The 17405-nt window shown below is 41.9% G+C and overlaps 1 protein-coding gene across 1 annotated transcript in view; it reads left to right on the top strand.

Annotated features, from left to right (window-relative positions):
• LOC122800493 (kinesin-like protein KIF20A) overlaps positions 1–17405 on the top strand; it is a 224945-nt gene that overhangs the window by 123952 nt on the left and 83588 nt on the right. The window contains exons 4-5 of the mRNA XM_044069931.1: positions 6467–6538; positions 6631–6774. Of these exons, the coding sequence (XP_043925866.1) occupies positions 6467–6538; positions 6631–6774 (216 nt within the window). The remainder of the gene's footprint in view (positions 1–6466; positions 6539–6630; positions 6775–17405) is intronic.

The raw sequence follows: 17405 nt of genomic DNA, 5'->3' as shown, positions 1-17405 counted from the left end.
CACCCTCTAGTGCTGTCTTATTTGTGTGAGTTACTGCAGTCTGGACTGGCATATTCATCCATCAAAACTCATCTGTCTGCTGTTTCCGCTTGCCTGCCTTTGTATCCCCCATTAACATCCAGACTCCCTTGCAAGCTCTTTTTCAAGGGGTACTGCACCTTATGCCCCCAGGAAACCCATCCCTCCAGCTTGGGACCTCAACTACATGTTAGAGAAGCTTATGCTACCTCCCTTTGAGCCAGCAAACAAAGCCTCATTAAAGCACTGTACTTGGAAAACTGTTCTTTTAGTGGCCCTAACCTCAGCCAGGAGACTGTCCAAACTCCAAGGCCTTATGGCTATTCCTCCCTTTCTAGTTTTCACAAGAACAGGGTTGCCCTTAGGACAAATTTGTCCTTCATGCCCATGGTATTCAGTGACCTGTCCCTTAATCGGACCATAGAATTACCAGTTTTTTCTTAAACCCACAACGAGCCAGTGTGCTGCATTCCCTGGATGTTCACAGGCAAATCAGATTCTACCTGCCCAACGCGAAGTCCATCAGACAGACTGACCAGCTCTTTGTATCCTTTCACCCCAGAGCTTTGGAGAAGGCAGTGACCAAGCAGACTATTTCTACTTGGATCTCCAAAGCCATTCCTTTCTGCTTACCAGTTCCATTGTAAGTCCCTACAGGGTACAGTTAAAGCTCATTCCACAAGAGCAATGACATCTTCAGGAGCCTTCAAGTGTTTGGATACCTCTTCTGTCCTGGAAGCTGCTACTTGGTCCTCAGTCCATGCCTTCACCAAGCACTACAAGCTTGACCTCATCTCCAGATCCAGTGCAGGGTTTGCCAGGCTATCCTTCATGGATTCCTGGAATCTCCTCCAGACAGTCACCCCAACCTCAGTGAGCTTTGGCACTCTTCCATATGCAGAATATGCAACATGGGAATAGAAGGACATAAAGTTGTGTAAAATCTTACCATAACCATAGATGTCCTTCTCTTCCATGTTACAGCATTCCTTCCCACCCTCCTTCCCCTCTTATCAGCTAATAACATCCCTTTCTGGATGGCAATGATATGGCATTGCTCTTACAGGACTGGCTCTGACTGGGGCTACTGTTCTGAGGATTGGTGCACGCCATCACCTTATGGCCCACAAATTGTCATCCACGTTTGATGAACCACAGTGGGGACTGAAAGCTTTTGGATACTGGCTGTACATACATAAGACTGATGGGTAAACCCATATGCAGAATACTGCAACTTGGAAGAGGAGGATATCTATGGTTATGGTAAGATTTTACACTTTTCTTTCTGTTGCATTCACCTTTATTCTACAATACTTTAACCTTTGTCAGCCCTTCTAAGTAATTTGTTTTACTGACTTGCTGTCTGTTTCAACCTTATTTTTTAGACTCCATCTTCATTTCATCCCACTATGAAGAAATCTTTAGCTCCAGAAGCCATCTCTTCTGAAGAAATTTCTGTCTTCCATAATACTTCAGGAAATTCTGCTACTCCTTCCTTAGACCTCTCTTTAACAAGTAGTAAAGTGCCAATGTCTCATTTTTGCTTTGTTACAGTGAATCTTTCTTATTGGTGCGCGATCTGAAATAATTATTGGATGTGTCAAACTTTTCAACTAAATACACATGGTCCTGTAATATATAAATTTTATCCTGTCTAGCCCAGTTTTTGTGCCTTGAGAAACATGTAAATTTTTTGATTTACCAGTACTGAATTCATATCTTCCATACCAAATGTTCTTATTTTTTTTCACAGATGTAGCCTGTTTTATAGAAAAATCCTTAATAGCAGTTTTTGGTTGATTGTGAATACATGCCAGTGTTTTTCTGCCTTGTCAACAGCCCCTTATTCCCACAAATGTACCATTGTCTTTTTTTTCCCTTTTACTGTCACTGTTGGGACCCTCAAGTAATAAGTATTACTCCCCTTTTCCTTTGTCCCTGATATTTTGCTGAATGTCCAACCTGAAGTAATTTCTTTGACATATTCACGTTTGTTTCTTTCCAACTGTGTCTCCTACAACTGTGCTACTCTGTGTGGTCCAGGGACTGCTGCCAGTCCCTGAGCTATTTACTAGTCCCCAGGCTGTTATTTTTTTCTTCCCCTTTATTTCTAAGTAAAGAACTGCATTTCATTACTTAGAGATAAATGGGTGTCTTTAGCCAGTGTTCCAGCACATGGTAGGAGAGGTAATTAGTTAAATGCCACTGACCTTTGAGAGACAAATTAACCTTTATTGGTTTGATTGCTGTTTTTCTGATATCTTTCCTTATATCACTGCACCATTCCATTAGTTGTGGGTTATCCTGCAAAGAGTAATCTGATGTCTGGGCAGGGAACCAAAGCCAAAAATAAGTCTTGATGGTTTTTGCATCAGATGTATGACCTTAGCCCATGGATGTAGGGATGTATAAGCAGATGTATAAGCATGGGATCCTCGAATTGTCTTGTTGCCAGACTAAACACACAAGATTCACTGTCATTGGTCTGAATACCATGTCATTGTGCCATGACCACCACCAAGGCCTGGTCAGATAAATCTCCCATTGGAGAACCTCCTTTTTCTTCGTCATTTTTAAGATTTGATCATAACAGCTAAGAGAGGGAAGTATAACTGTGGAAGGCAGATTGCTTATAAACACCTCCACACTCAGTGTTTGCCTAGGTACTGAACACTATTATCATAACTGCAACATTTGCCAATCATTTGTCCCCAAGACTCTTGGAAGTTAATTATCTTCCCTTAATGCCTATTTAGGAGACCAGACACCTCAAGAGCCTCATTTTTTTTCCAAAATGCTGGAACTCTCTAGCATCCTGCTCACACACACCCCAAAAAGTGAAAACTGATTATTTGGATGACAGTTCTGACTCTGACATACCTACTGAAATAAAACAAGAATCTACTGTTCTGCCTGAGGCCAGTATGACCTCTCTCTCACACTCCTATCTAATAAGATTGTTAACTCCTAACTCCACCAGAGAGACAGTGAGAGAAGGGAGAACTATGGATGATTATTTCAGGGGGTCATGAGGGCATACCTCAGATTCTAGTTAGAGAAGAGATGCCCATCTCCCTTATTGAGGTCTGACAAGGTTCCATGCAATTATGCTCTGTTGGAGCAGACATCCCATCAACAAAGAGGCAAGAATCTTAACATGTTTCTCCTCAGCAGAGACCCCATGAGAATGAATGGCTAAATTTTTGTCAAGGTTATACAAGTCATCTTATGTTTAAAGGCTCCTTCCTTTCTTTGTGTCTTCTCCTGCCCCTCCGTCTTGAAAAACAGCATGATTCCTCCTCAGAAGAAGAGTAATCTGACTTGTATTAGGACTCAGTGGTCTATTCTTCCAATTTTTTTCTCCTGGGCAACTGGCCTCTCATGATGAAGACCAATTATCACCAGATTTCCCATTAGGATAGATTTCTTTTGGGGAGACCATCTCCAGGATGATGCAACATTTCTAAAGGACATTTAACAAGTCTCAGATGTACAGAAGAGATATGATCAATTACCGGAACAAGTAGTCAAAAGTTGGTTTATTAAATCCAAAAGTATTCGGTATAAGATAAATACATTGAGCGCTTTCATCCCGACAATGCTCTGTGACTTCTTCAGAACTTAAAAACCACAAAAATCTACTCTGTTTAAAAAGCCTTGCTAACAATTAGGTTAATAAACTAAAAAAAAAATCGACCAATTAGCTAGTAACCAATGACATACAGAAAAAATGAACAGTTTAAATGTTTAATGTTCAAGTTTCAACACAATTTATATGAACATATTCATTAAAACCTGGATAGGTAAAGGCATTAAAGCGTAGTTCCCACTTTAATTCACACAATGTTCAGGTAACATTCTACCTTGTGTATCAAACAAAAGCTGTTGTGTAATGAAAAAGCCAAAATTATGTTCAGCAAATTCTCTTAACATGTTTACATAATGCATTAGTTAGTCTGCCTTTTTTAATATCCAATAAGTGTTCATATATTATTTCACAAAAACGTCTTGAGGTCTTGCCTGTATAAAAAACAGGACATTGCAAACACTTCGCCATATAAACCATTTTTTTAGACTGACAATTCTAATGGCTTTTTGTGTAGATTCTTGACTGCGCCAACTGAAAATTTTCCCTCGTAACAAAAATATGTGGACATAGCTTGTACATTCCACATTTGAAATTACCCAGTTGTTCATTACTGGGAAAACTGAGGCTAAAACCTACTGTTCTCAAATAAATTTTTAAAAGACAAGTCTTCCTTAAATACAATAACAGGGCTATCACCTAATAAATCTTTAACAGCTTTATCTAATCCAAAAAAGTCAGTTTTTATTGACCGCTTTTACAATAGCCATGCTGTTTGTTGTAAACAGTAATAAATGAAAATCTCCCTTTTTGAGCTGTTGGTTTCATCTATTTTGTTCACCCCCTATAGTGGCCATTTCACATCCAGTATTAGAATCTGTTGATTCAAAATAGGTTGATAGACACCATTCTGTCTTTTCTGAACCACTTCATGACATACTTTGCATAAAAGGCTGTTGGGATAACCCCTTTTCCTAAACATATCTAACATAAAATCAATTTCAAGTAAAAAATCAGTTTCATTGGTGACCATCCTGGCCTCTCTTGCTAGTGGCCCCTTGACTACTGATCTCTTTTGGTAGTGTGGGTGAAACCTAGTGTACTCAAGGTAGGAATTAGAAAAAAAAAAGGGTTTCTTAAAGGTTTTAGATATTAGTTTGTACTCAATAGTATTCTGTGGTGGTACAGCGGTAGCATTGTTACCTCACAGCAAGAGGTTCGCCCATTGGATTCTCTGCTTGGCTTGGGAGTGCCTTCTTTGTGGAGTCTGCATGTCCTCCCCGCAGCTGGGTAGTGTTTGACAGACATGCGTGCTTAAATGGGCGAGCCTTTGTTGAAGGTTGGGCGTTGAGCTGGCACCTCGGCGTTTCGTAAAAAATTGATTGCCAGTCAGTCATTAGTGGACCGAAGTTCGCTGTGGCGACCCCTTACCAGGAAAAAGCCGAAAGACAAACAAGTTTGTACTGAACAGTGTCAAAAAATCTCATTGTCCAGGTAATTGATTCTTTCCTTGCTAAATGAATAAGTGAATTCTAAAAATCCAGTGGTGTTATTTATATAACTAAAAAATTCATCCAATAATTTCAGTGCCAGTCCATACTAAAAAACAAATCATCCAGGTACCTTGTATAGTATTTTATATAAGCCATAAACCGGCTTTCAAAAATAAATTCAGATACCCAATGGGATTTAACCAAATTGGCATTAGTGGGGGCGCAAGTGGCCCCCATAGCCACACCAGTGAACTGTCTGAAGTATTGTCCCTTGAAAAATATGTAACTTTTGGTCAAAGTAATTTCCATAAGGGCAATCAGCAGGTTAATACGGTACTGTCCAAACATCTTAGTATTGAATAACTGTGTTTCTAACCATAGTAAACCCATATCATGGAATATAACAGAAAAAAAGGTTTTTAACATCAATAGTTACAAAAATCATATTGGATGAAATTTCAAGTTTAATACTTTCCTGAATTTCTGTCTCAATACTAGTGGCTTTCTATTTTTCTTAAAAGCAAAAGTATTAAATAACCCAGTAACACACAGACAAAAAGACTACCTTCTCTGGTTTCTCAGCTATTTTTCTCATAGAAGAAAAAATATTTTCTGGAACCAAGACTTCCAACTTTCAGCTGAATTGTCTTGTAGCAAGTGAATTTTCTGGTGGTTACTGTTAGACCCTCTCCTCAAGGAAATAACAGTTCAAAGGCATTTCATGAGTCATGCTAGTAAAAAAACAAAATGGCAGATTTATCTTTTAAACATAAATGAATTTCATAGTGCAGATTCTGTCACTGTACTTCTGACTGCATGACTGTTTATAGCATTTAGTTGTAACACCATGTAAAATGTACATGCTTGGTAAGATGCCAACAAATGACATGCACTTTGATTGTATTTGCCAGCCTTTGTGGGTTATTTATGGTGACTGACGTATGTTGTGACCTCACTTCAATTTTCTCAGACTGACCTATATTCTGTACCAGATCCGTGGCACTACCATATACTGCATTACTTTTTTCTGTAAATCCCACTTAGATTTCTAGTCTCCACTACAGTTTTCCTCATACAGTAGATGGTAGCAAGCAGTCTTTAGAAGTGAATTTAATGGATTGTTGTGCAGTCTTTTTTTTTTTTTTTTTAAAGTTTTGGTTGGTGGATGGATAAGTCCTCAAAAGTGAGTGAATCTTATGCCCTGGTGCTTGGAAGTGCTTGGAACACTGCAAGCTTAATGAAAGCGCTTCATTAGTGCTAGGTTGTTGGATTTCATTGAAGACTGATGGAAATACTGAAAATAACTTATTGATTGTATGTTGATTTGAAATATCACTTGGTTAACTAAAAAAAATATGTTTTTTTGCAGTCACAGTATTTTCTCCATTCGCCTTTTACATGTAACAGGGGAAAAGGACTTGCGTGTTTCAAAAATCAGTGAGTAAGTATTCTTACAGTACTATGCAACATTTTTCAGGATAGTTTCCTAGTATGCACTCTGAACAACATTTCTAAAGATTAAACACTTTGTAGGTTATCCCTCTGTGATCTTGCTGGTTCAGAACGATGCAAAGATCAGAAATGTGGAGAGAGGATGAAGGAAGCCACTAACATTAACACATCACTTCATACACTTGGACGATGCATTGCGGCCCTCAGACAAAATCAGCAGCAGAAGTAAGTGCTTACTGTGCATTGACGTCATGACTAGATGTGCAAGAAAGGCTTGTCTTGAATACGCTAGAGAACATTATAAAGCATTGCAGTGGTGGGAGAGTTTTGTTGTGATATTTATTACAACTACTGTAGCTCTTAGCACTTGATTTGTATCATACCAGTAGTCATTCTGCTGAGTTCTTTGAAGAGTGAGACTGTCCTGACAGATTAACTGTATATAGTACGCTTTTAAAGAAAAAAAAAATGTATATATGCATGCTTCTGTGTACTGCTGTATTCTTGCTTATTTGATTTAATTTGAGCAGGTCTATCGACTGGAATACAGGCTCTTCAGTGATGACTTAATCACAGGAAAATTATGAGACTACACTTTGAGCACACATCCCATAAAATATGCGGTTTTCTTGGTTTGTGAATTTTTAAATCCGTCTTTAGGAGTTGACCTTTGACTCTAAAAGCAAAATGTCTCTTAAACATACATATCCAGTCCTATCTGATAGGGGTATGGTAAAGGAAGTACATGCGTCTCAAGTTCCTTCAGATGTTCCTCGTGTTTCACTGTTGCAGTCATTACATTTGGATTATCTGCTTGCAGGTAGCCCTCAGTCGGCCTGATTAACAAAGTCTTGGGTCCTGCGTCTGTTGCTGTCCCTTCTTCCTTGATGTCAGGGGTATAAAACATGCAGCTGACATCATTACATCAGTCTTTCTTGCCGTGCGATGCCTGAAGCAGAAGCAGTTCGCAAGTGCCGGTCGACAGACTCCTGAAATTTTCATTTTCGAGTTTCAGAACCGAAGTCTTCAACTAAAGCTAAGTACCCCGTTGGGGAAACATTTTCTTGCTCCTTACTGATGTCAATAAAAGTTAATAATTGCATTACTAGTGGAAAGCAAATACATCATAAAGATTTTCATTCGTACTGTATTCTTTGCCTAGGCCCTGACCACGATGTACCTTGCAGTCGGTTTTGTGCTTTATTTAATTGGCGCACTATCCATCGTCTGTATATTTTCGCCTCTAAATATTTCGGTTCTCTGTTTAATTATCCAGAAATGTAGTCTGTTAGCCATCTGACTACCAGGATTCTGAAAACAAAACCGCAAAGATAAAGACAGAGACAGGTCGCCGAGGTCCAAAACTCCTGAAGACGCTTATCCTAAGCCAGTCGCCAGTTCTTTGGTACTCAGTGAGGCGCTTTCGCAGCCCCTGATACCCACTACTTCTGATTCGCAGGCCTCTACTGAGACCCATTCGGAGTCCGGTATGCCACGAGATGCTTCAACTATGGAACCCACGGATGCCACGAGATGCTTCAACTATGGAACCCATGGATGTCTCTACCTTGGATGGGTCCGGAGCCGCTGTGCAGGCACCGGCTTCTGAGGGTGTATTCAGGCCTATGGACTTGCATATTAAACCAACACCTCCTTCTTTACTTAGGCCTAAATCGCGATCCACGCCTAAAAAAACTACGCCCAAGCCACGTGCTCAGGCCTCTATGCCCATAAAACAAAAAAAGAATGGCTGAAGATCTAATTACTCTAATCAGGGGTAACCCCCCCCCCCCCCAAGAGGCCTAGGACTGAAGTTGATTATGAATCTTCTGATCTGGATTCTGTTGTTTCTGATTCTTCTGATTATCTGGACTTGCCCTTTTATCTACTTATGAAGATTCTGATGCAGAGGACTCCATTCCCTCAGCATCCCCTCCTGAGGATTTTTCTTTTGGGGAAATCTTACATACTCTAAGGGAACATTTCCGCTGGGAAAGCCAGAATTTTTCTGATTCAAAAAAGAGGCTGGATTTCCTTCTACCTCAGCATAGGCCTTTAGCTGTTCCTCCTGTACTAGACATTGTTGATGCTTTATTTAATCTAATTTGGCCCCTGATCCCATGCCTCCTGCTCCCAGAAAACCTGACAGATACTACAGGGTCCCTGAGTCCCACAAGTTTCTTTTTAAAAATCCTATTGCAGATCCAGAGACTATTTCACAGGGGCCCAAGGGCATTAAGGCTTTTACTGCTAAAAATCCTACCCCTTTTGATAGAGACTCCTTAGGGCTTTAAACTGCCAGTTTCATATAGTATCAGCAACATGTTATTGGACTGCTTAAACAGAAAATGATGTTGATTCCTGACTTTGTGGAAAATAAAGAATTACAGGATTTAATGCATTCTGCTGAACAAGTTGGAAAACATACTTTGCAATGTGGTTTTGATTCATTAGAGGCCTCTTGCAGGGCTGCTGTTACTGGGTCTGTGCTCAGAAGGCATGCTTGGCTTAAGGAGCTATCTTTGCCTGATCATGTTAAAGCTAAATTGTTGGATGCTCCTTTAAATCAGGTTCGCCTATTTGGCAACAAGGCTGAGGAAGTTCTTAAAAAGATGGAAGATAAAGCTAAATCTATGCATACTGTTGAAGATTTTTTTACAAGTTCAGCCTCCTAGATTTAGTAGGCACTGGCCCTCTAAGAATTGTTTTTTTTTTCCAGGTCTTTTCAAGCCAAACCCAGACACAGCAAAACCCCAGGTTTCAGTCCCAGGGGACACACAGAACTAAACAATGGGGGGCCTCCACTTCCAAATATGGGAATAATAAGACTCTCCCCCTGTGGTAAACTGTCTCAATGACTTTCTTTTAAAATTTCCAAGCACTTATGAACTGACTGCCCCTTTGGGGGGAAAGATTGCTCTTCATGCTAAGAACTGGGAACTCATTACCCAGGACAAATGGGTTTTAAATATAGTGTCCCAGGGATACAGATTTCGCTTCCACACGTTGCCAACACCAAGCAGGTGGCCGGACCTACCCCCAAATCAGTGGGTAGAGGCCCAAAAACAAGTACTTTCTCTCTTAAGCATGGGGGATATTCAACTGGTATCAGAAGAGGAAAAGGGACAAGGTTTCTACTTGAGACTTTTCCTGGTACCCAGAGAAAAGACCTGTCATGACGTCCTATCCTGGACCTGTCTACTCTAAGCACCTTTTTGGAGATTCCAAAATTCAAGATGCTGACTCTTCACAAATTACTTCCTATGCTAGGCAAAGATGCCTGGTTGGCAACAATAGATTTAAAAGAAGCATACCTGCACATCCCAATCAGGGAATCTTGCAGAAGATACCTACGCTTCAAAGCAGGCTACACACACACTGTCAGTTCTCTGCACTGCCCTTTGGCTTATCTACTGCGCCTAGGGTATTCACAAAGTGCCTAGCTCCAGTTATTGCATTTTACAGGCAAAGAAATGTTCAAATATACCCATACCTGGACGATTGTCTAACTCTGGCAGAAAGCCAGGACATACTTTTGAATCATCTGGCCTTTGTACAAAGGGTTCTAACTTGTCTGGGGTACACCATAAACGAAACGAAATCACGCCTGGTACCCTGTCAACAAATTTTATTCCTGGGAGCAAGCTTGAATACAACTTCCCAGGTGGCTTACCTCATGCCAGAGAAACATTTGACAATCTACTTCAAAGAAGTAGCCACAAAAACCCTGCTATTTGCAAGACAAATACTGCAAGCCTTGGGGTTTATGGCCTCTTGCATTCTTCTAATTCCATATGCAAGACTGCATATGAGGAAACTACAGTGGTATCTAAAAAGTCTATGGTGTCAACATTCTCAAGACTTAGAAACAATGATTCCTATCATACCTTGCCTACGCCTAGAGTTCCTTTGGTGGGCAGAGGCCTGCCACCAAAACAAGGGACTACCTTTCACACCACCCCCTGCCTCCCAAACCCTAACAGACGCATCAGACTGTGCATGGGGGGGGGGGGGGCTCACCTGGCAGGGAAGTGCATTCAGGGCAAATGGAACCCAAGTCAAATGCACCTGCATATCAATTTAAAAGAAATGTTAGCTGTACAGAATGCTCTGACAGCCTTCAAGGATCACATTCTTCCAGGACAACTAATGGTTAAGACAGACAACACCACTGTTATGTGGTACATAAACAAGTGGGGGGGGGGTACACATTCTTACCCCCTCTGCAGACTAGCCATGGCATTGTGGAACACAGCCTTGAGCTGCCAAGTGCACCTACAAGTTCAAATCCTGCCAGGAAAATTAAATACACTGGCAGACAGACTAAGCAGAAAACTCATGGACCCACACGAGTGGAAACTGGAAGCAAGGAATTTCAACATGTTGACAAGCAAATGGGGGGAGCCCAGATATTGACCTGTTTGCCTCTCCCCCCGAACTACGAATTAGAAAAATTTTGCACAAGGACTCCCCACAAACAAGCCTAGGAAGTGGATGCTCTGTCCTTCAGCTGGAAAAAAAAACTATCAGTCTATGCCTTCCCCCCTCTGCACTCCAAAGTACTACTAAAAATCAAACCGGACAAACCAAGGATGATTTTGATTGCTCCAGACTGGCCGCACCAACACTGGTACTCCCTCCTGCAAAGTGTGACCTGGTTATCTCCATGCCACCTGCCTCAGACTCCTTCCCTGCTGCCTCAGCAGGAGAACCAGACACTGCACCCTCAGCTTCTAACACTGAACCTTGCAGCCTGGCTAATTACTTAATCTCTCCTTTACCATCCCTCAACCAACCTGTGACGGATATCATTTTAGAGGCAAGGAGGCTTAGTACTAGAAAACCTTAGGCTGAAAAATGGAAAAGATTCTGTGCCTGGAACCACTCTCAAGGGATGAGCACAGCAGCGCCCAATTTACCTCCGATTTTACAATACTTAACAGATGATTCACAAGGCCCTACCTTTTTCCTCCATTAAAATCCATGATTCTGCCATTTCAGCTCATTATAACGCAGAACCTCCCCTCTTCTCTCATCCACTGCTCAAGCAGTTTCTCAGAGGGGCCCAAATTTTGAGACCACCTAGGAGAGCTCCAACCCCAGCCTGGGACCTTAACTTTGTCTTGGAGAAACTCACTCTACCTCCTTTTGAGCTAACTGCTACTGCAGACTTAAAATTTCTTTCTTGGAAAACAGCTTTCCTTTTAGCAATCACTTCAGCTAGAAGGGTATCTGAATTACAGCCCCTTATGGCAGTGGAGCCTTTAATCATCTGTCTTGCGGACAGGGTGTCCCTCACAACCAATCCATCCTTCATGCCCAAGGTGGTATCCAGTGTGGCTCTTAATCAGTCCATTCATTTGACAACCTTCTATCCCAATCCACAGAATAAAGGGGAACGGATACTGCATTCCTTAGATGTGCACAGACAAATTAGATTCTACTTGGACAGGACTAAACCTCAAACGAAATCTGAACAACTGATGGTAGCATTTGCTGCAGGGGCAGAGGGGAAGGCTATTTCAAAGCAAACCAGTTCTAAATGGATAAGCCACTGCATTCATTTCTGCTATAAGCACCATGGAAAACCTATTCCCCAGGGGATCAGACCTCACTCCACCAGGGCTGCATCTACCTCTACAGCCTTTCTCAGAGGTGTTCCTACCAGGGACATCCTAGAAGCTGCTACCAGGAGTTCTGTACATAATTTCACCAAACATTATCATTTGCCAATTTTCTCTAAATCCAGAGCTGGCTTTGCCACTGCAGTCTTGCAAGGCCTTATAGCTGGCTCTAATGATATCTAAATTCCTCCTCCCAACCATAGTTTTGGGAATCTACCCAAATGTAATGACTGCAACAGTGAAACACTAACATAATACAGTTGTGTACACTTACCATAAATGTAGATGTTTGAGTGTATTCACTGTTGCAGTCCTGGTTATCCTCCCTCCAGCCCCCTAACTTCTTTTGACTATACCTCTACTTTCATTTACTATGCCTAAAAGCCTTTTCAGTGTATTTGCTTTTTTGTTGGAGGTGTATCTTTGTGCTTTCATATTTACTTGCTTCCCATTAGGGGTGCACCTGACATCTGGGGCAAGAAAAACTGATTTAATTGTGTCGGCTGCATGTTTTATACCCCTGATGACCTGACGTCATGGAAGAAGGGACAGCAACCGACGCAGGACCCAAGACTTTGTTAGGCCGACTGAGGGCTACCTGCAAGCAGATAACCCAAATGTAATGACTGCAACAGTGAATACACTCTAACATCTACATTTATGGTAAGTGTACACAACTGTAGTTTTCATCAGTTGAGGGTACTTATTCTGCAATTCCAATATATATATATATATATATATATATATATATATATATATATATATATATATATATATATATTTTTTTTTTTTTAAGTTTATACTTTTCCATTTACAGTGTATAGCTGCCCAACACGTGTGTGCAATTATGTAGTGTTCAACCTAAGGATAATTGCTTCACTGTATTTTATAAAAAATGGGAGTCTGCAGGAAGGTGTCAAATCTCAGACCAAATCTGAAAATCGGTCGGTTGTTTGCATAGCACAGTAAATTTGCCCCCCTTTGTCTAGGACATCAGATATAAAGTCAGCTGTAGAGGGAAAGTAACCGCCATCACCTTTAAATCTGTCGTGGTCTGCTTCATCTTCCTCATCTCTAAAACTGAAGTGCCAGCTCTATCTGCTTAGCACTGGCCAAAATATTTACAGGCTTTAGCACTCGTTTACTGAAAGACCATAATACATTATGCTGCATCTTCTTTCTCTGGATCTTTCTTCTGCTTGTCGCTTTTGCTTTGGATGCTCAATGCCCCATCCTTTGTGGTTTGGATTATTGGTGCAGTTGCTGCTGTACCTGGTTATTTAATGTTCAGGGTGTTTTCTTCTTTTCCTTCAAATTTGTTGAACATTTCATTTTTGATCTTGCTAGCTAGCTTTTGTAGTTACCTTCCTCAGGACCATGACTTGTCCTTGTATTCAAAATTCTGTTAGAGTGGTTAATTGCTGGCAGTGTTTCAGTTGGAGTGCTTAGTGTTTCAGTACTATTTTGCTGCTTCTCCAGTTATTGCCTTTAGGAAGAGTTCATGTGTGTACTGTCAGTATTTCTGGCAGTCAAAATTTGTTGCTACAGTGGTAGAATGCTTGGTACTTGCTGTTGCTGCTACTGTTTTTCTGCATGTGTAGCGGTTACTGCAGATTGCTTAATGTCTTACCACTTTTGCTACTTTTTCAAGCAAGTATTAGCCTGCTATGATGTGAAGCTTGTGGCCACAAAATCGTATCACAAGATAGACACTTAAATGCGTAAGCCTCTTATATTTGGTTCAACTTTTGATAAATTGTGACAGTTGTGAAATGTCCCTTGACTAACTAATAAGGTTGTACTTAGTACTGTCTCTAAGCAACATCCCCCTATTGAGCCTTCCACCTCCAAGGTATGAGTGTTGCCTTGTGAAATCATTAAGGCAAGGGCCAAGGATAAATGCTGTAATAGAAAAGATGCTTGTTTTTGGGAATAGTTACTATTTCTTTGTTGAACTTCTTCAAGGGAAGATAAGGACCTCTCTGTGAAGAAAATGGTATTCAATGTTGGTGAGTCTCATTGCTGGTAAGCAAACCATGTCCTCCTATTCTCATGTTGTATTTTCACATGTGGGATCCTCTGCCTCAGGTGACCCGAGTGTTTGTTTCATATACAAAAGCTTAGCCTGGCTTCTGTAAGGTGCATGGGAAGTCGCACGCAGGTACCATAAGCCGTGGGCCGTAAATGTGATGTCCACGTGTACAGACTTCAGAACTTCTCTGCCGCAGTCGAACGTCAGCTCGCTCGTTCAGCTCCACGCTAGTGACTCCTAAAGGATAAGTACCCCATTGGGGAATCTTTTTCTACCATTTCTGCTAAGCTTAGGTTGCTGTATAGCTTTTATTTAGCTGATCCCATCCATGTCATCTTGAAAGGGAAAATTTAATTGCGGTCAACAAATTCCACACAGACTACCATAACTTCTGCTTGTTTTACTTAGAGCCATCCTAGGACTACAAAGTGTGTTCTATCTACCAGTCGTTTGTTCGTAAAACACTGTGCAGCCATCTCACAGCCCTTAAGTGTCTGAAACTCCTTGCCCTTGGTATGGAACTGGCTATCTCGCCAGATCCGCCAAAAAAGAAGTCCGAGATAGGTAGGTAGGCCAGATACTGCACCTTCAAATACAGATGTCCTGCCATCTTCTGGTCTAGGGGTTGAGGAATGCCTGATAGGTCCGAATTTAACAGGTTCCGCTTCGGAAGCCACCCCTGTTTCGCCTGCCTGCAAGTCCACAGAGGTACCAGCAACGTCTGTCTCCAATGGGTCAGGTTTGCCTGAATGTCTAGTGTTACAGTCCATTACGGAGGAAAACACTTCTAGTCCTATGATGGTGTTTGATATCAGGCCTTTGACCACTCAGCCAAGTCAGAAGACTTCTCCGAAAAGGAAGCAGGAGTCAAAGCATCTGTCTCCACCAGCAGAAGTTGCCTGACAGGGATTCACAGTCCCTTTTTTATGCCTTTTTGACCCTGTGGGCCTTTCTTCTTTTCAAACTCCAGCGCTTCCAACCTTGAGCCCCAGGCCTGCTTCTGCTGGCCCTATGAGGAAGATTCTCCCTCCTCTTCTGACGAGTCCCTCTCCTATATCTCACAGCTGGCTTCCCCCTGAGAATACTGCTCCCCTGATGAGGATTCCTTGGAAAAGGATTCTCCACCTGAGGATATAACCTTTGGGGAAACCATTTCCAAACTGGGAATATTTTAAATGGGATTCTACTCAAATGACAGAAGTGCAGAAGAGGTATTACGAGCTTCTGCAGATGGAATATCCCTCACCCTCTGCTATTCCTCTTGTAATACCAGCATACTTAGATGCCTTAGCCTCTGCTTCCAAGACTCCAGAATCTCAGCCACCGGCGCAAAAAGAGTAGACAGGTTCTAAAAATTTCTGATGACTTTAAAGTCCTCATGAAACCACCTATGGCAGACCCAGCTGTGATTGCTGTCTCAGCAGACAAACAATCCAAGCACCTACCCTCCTCTTCCCTACTGCCGTCAGATAAAGATGGTAAGGTGACAGATTAGGAAAGAAGATTTACACCTCTTCAACCCTGGCCTTTAGAGCCATTAATTACCAAACTCATATGGTCACATCTTCGACCTAGTCTCCCAGGCCACAAGTTTGCTGTCCTCCATGCTGATTCTCCCACCAAACCTGAAGTTGCCTCTAAACTATCTTTAGCTGTTCAAGTTACCAGGCATTCCATTAAATGCAGCTATGATGCTGTAGAAGCATCGGCGAGATCAGCTGCATCTACGTCAGTTTTGCATAGGTAGTCCTGGCTCAGGCTACAGCCTCTGCCAGATTTTAAAAACAGTTATGAATGCCTCTTTTGACAAGTTCCTCTTTGGAAAGCAGTCATCGGAACGGTTTAAAAATCTGCAAGAGAAAAGCAAGGAGCTGTAGGATCTCAAGCATCTCCATCTCCCCAGACCCTAAATTTCATAGAAACTACCCTGCCAAGCCATGTTTCGTCAGGAAGGCCTCTGTACCCTCTATCTCCGAGCCAAGGTAAGGTGCCAGGAAACCTCCATCCTCCAGGACTAGCTCCACTCACACTACTCCAAGACTGCCCTTACCTGACCGTCCTAACCTTGTGCAACTGTCCAAACTTTCATCTCCCCCTTTCTGCCCACCTTTCACTGTCACCCCCTGTGGCAACAAATCACCTCAGACAACTGGGTCCTTCAATTGTGGAAAAAGGGCATTTCATGACTTGGCAGGAAAAACCTTCTCCATAAGGCACTCCCCTTCCTCCAAAAAAACCCCACATCCATCTCATACCCCAAATCATTCAGGATTTGGTCCTACAAAGAAAAATAGAGCGTGCCCCCCCCGGACAAGAAGGTTGAGGCTTCTATTTCAGACCCTTCCTAGTCCCAAAAAAAGGATGGCCCACGGAGGCCTGTCCTGGACCGGTCTCTTCTAAATCCCCTTCTGCATGTACCACTATCCACATGCTGTCCCATTCAAAAACCCTTCATCTGATGTTAATCTTCTTCCCAGTCATCACTGATAGGGTCAGTTCCGAGCTCTTCGAACCATGTCTGCCTAATACCAAGCTCGCGTACACCAAAAACTCTCGAGCTAAGCTGCTACCCACAGTGCCCTTCTCCCTGTTGCCTCAGCTCTCGTTTGCCGTGTAGCCATAGAGCAGCGTTTCACCGAGCTCTCAAGCTAAGTGTTATATTTTATTGAAAATTGTGTATTTTTGAACTTTTTTTTCTAATATCACACTCTTATTTTTATTATATCTAACTAGCTCTACCCATTGGCTATTTTACCATCGTTGGTACGACCTCACCTTACCCTTGTGGTATCGCTTGATACCATCGTTGGTATCTTCTTTCCCTTTCTTCTTATTTTTAGGTACTTGTAGTGTGTATGGAAATGTTTGACAAAAACTAGACTTCGGGGTTTAAACATTGCCCCTCTTGTAATGGTAAACTCCCTAAGAGCAACTCGCATGACGACTGTTTGTCTGGGAGTTTCTCGCCTCTCTGTTAAACCTTGCCAGATTTGTCAAAGTTTTAGTCAGCGGACGCTGAATGAAAGGAAAAATAAATTGATTCTGAAAGACCTTCTAGATGTTCTTCATCTCACATTGCTGCAGTCCTTACTTATGGGGTAGTCCGCTGTCCTCGGTCGGCCCGAATACTAAAGTATTAGGCTGACGTCGGTCAAGGCGCTCAGATCTGACGTCAGAACGTCGGGTATAAATGCGCATGA

This window comes from Protopterus annectens, chromosome 4.part0, assembly GCF_019279795.1.
Source record: "Protopterus annectens isolate FY-2018-M chromosome 4.part0, PAN1.0, whole genome shotgun sequence".
Lineage (NCBI taxonomy): Eukaryota > Metazoa > Chordata > Ceratodontiformes > Protopteridae > Protopterus > Protopterus annectens.
Note: the sequence above shows the minus strand (reverse complement) of the source record. Positions and strands in the feature narration are given on the sequence as shown.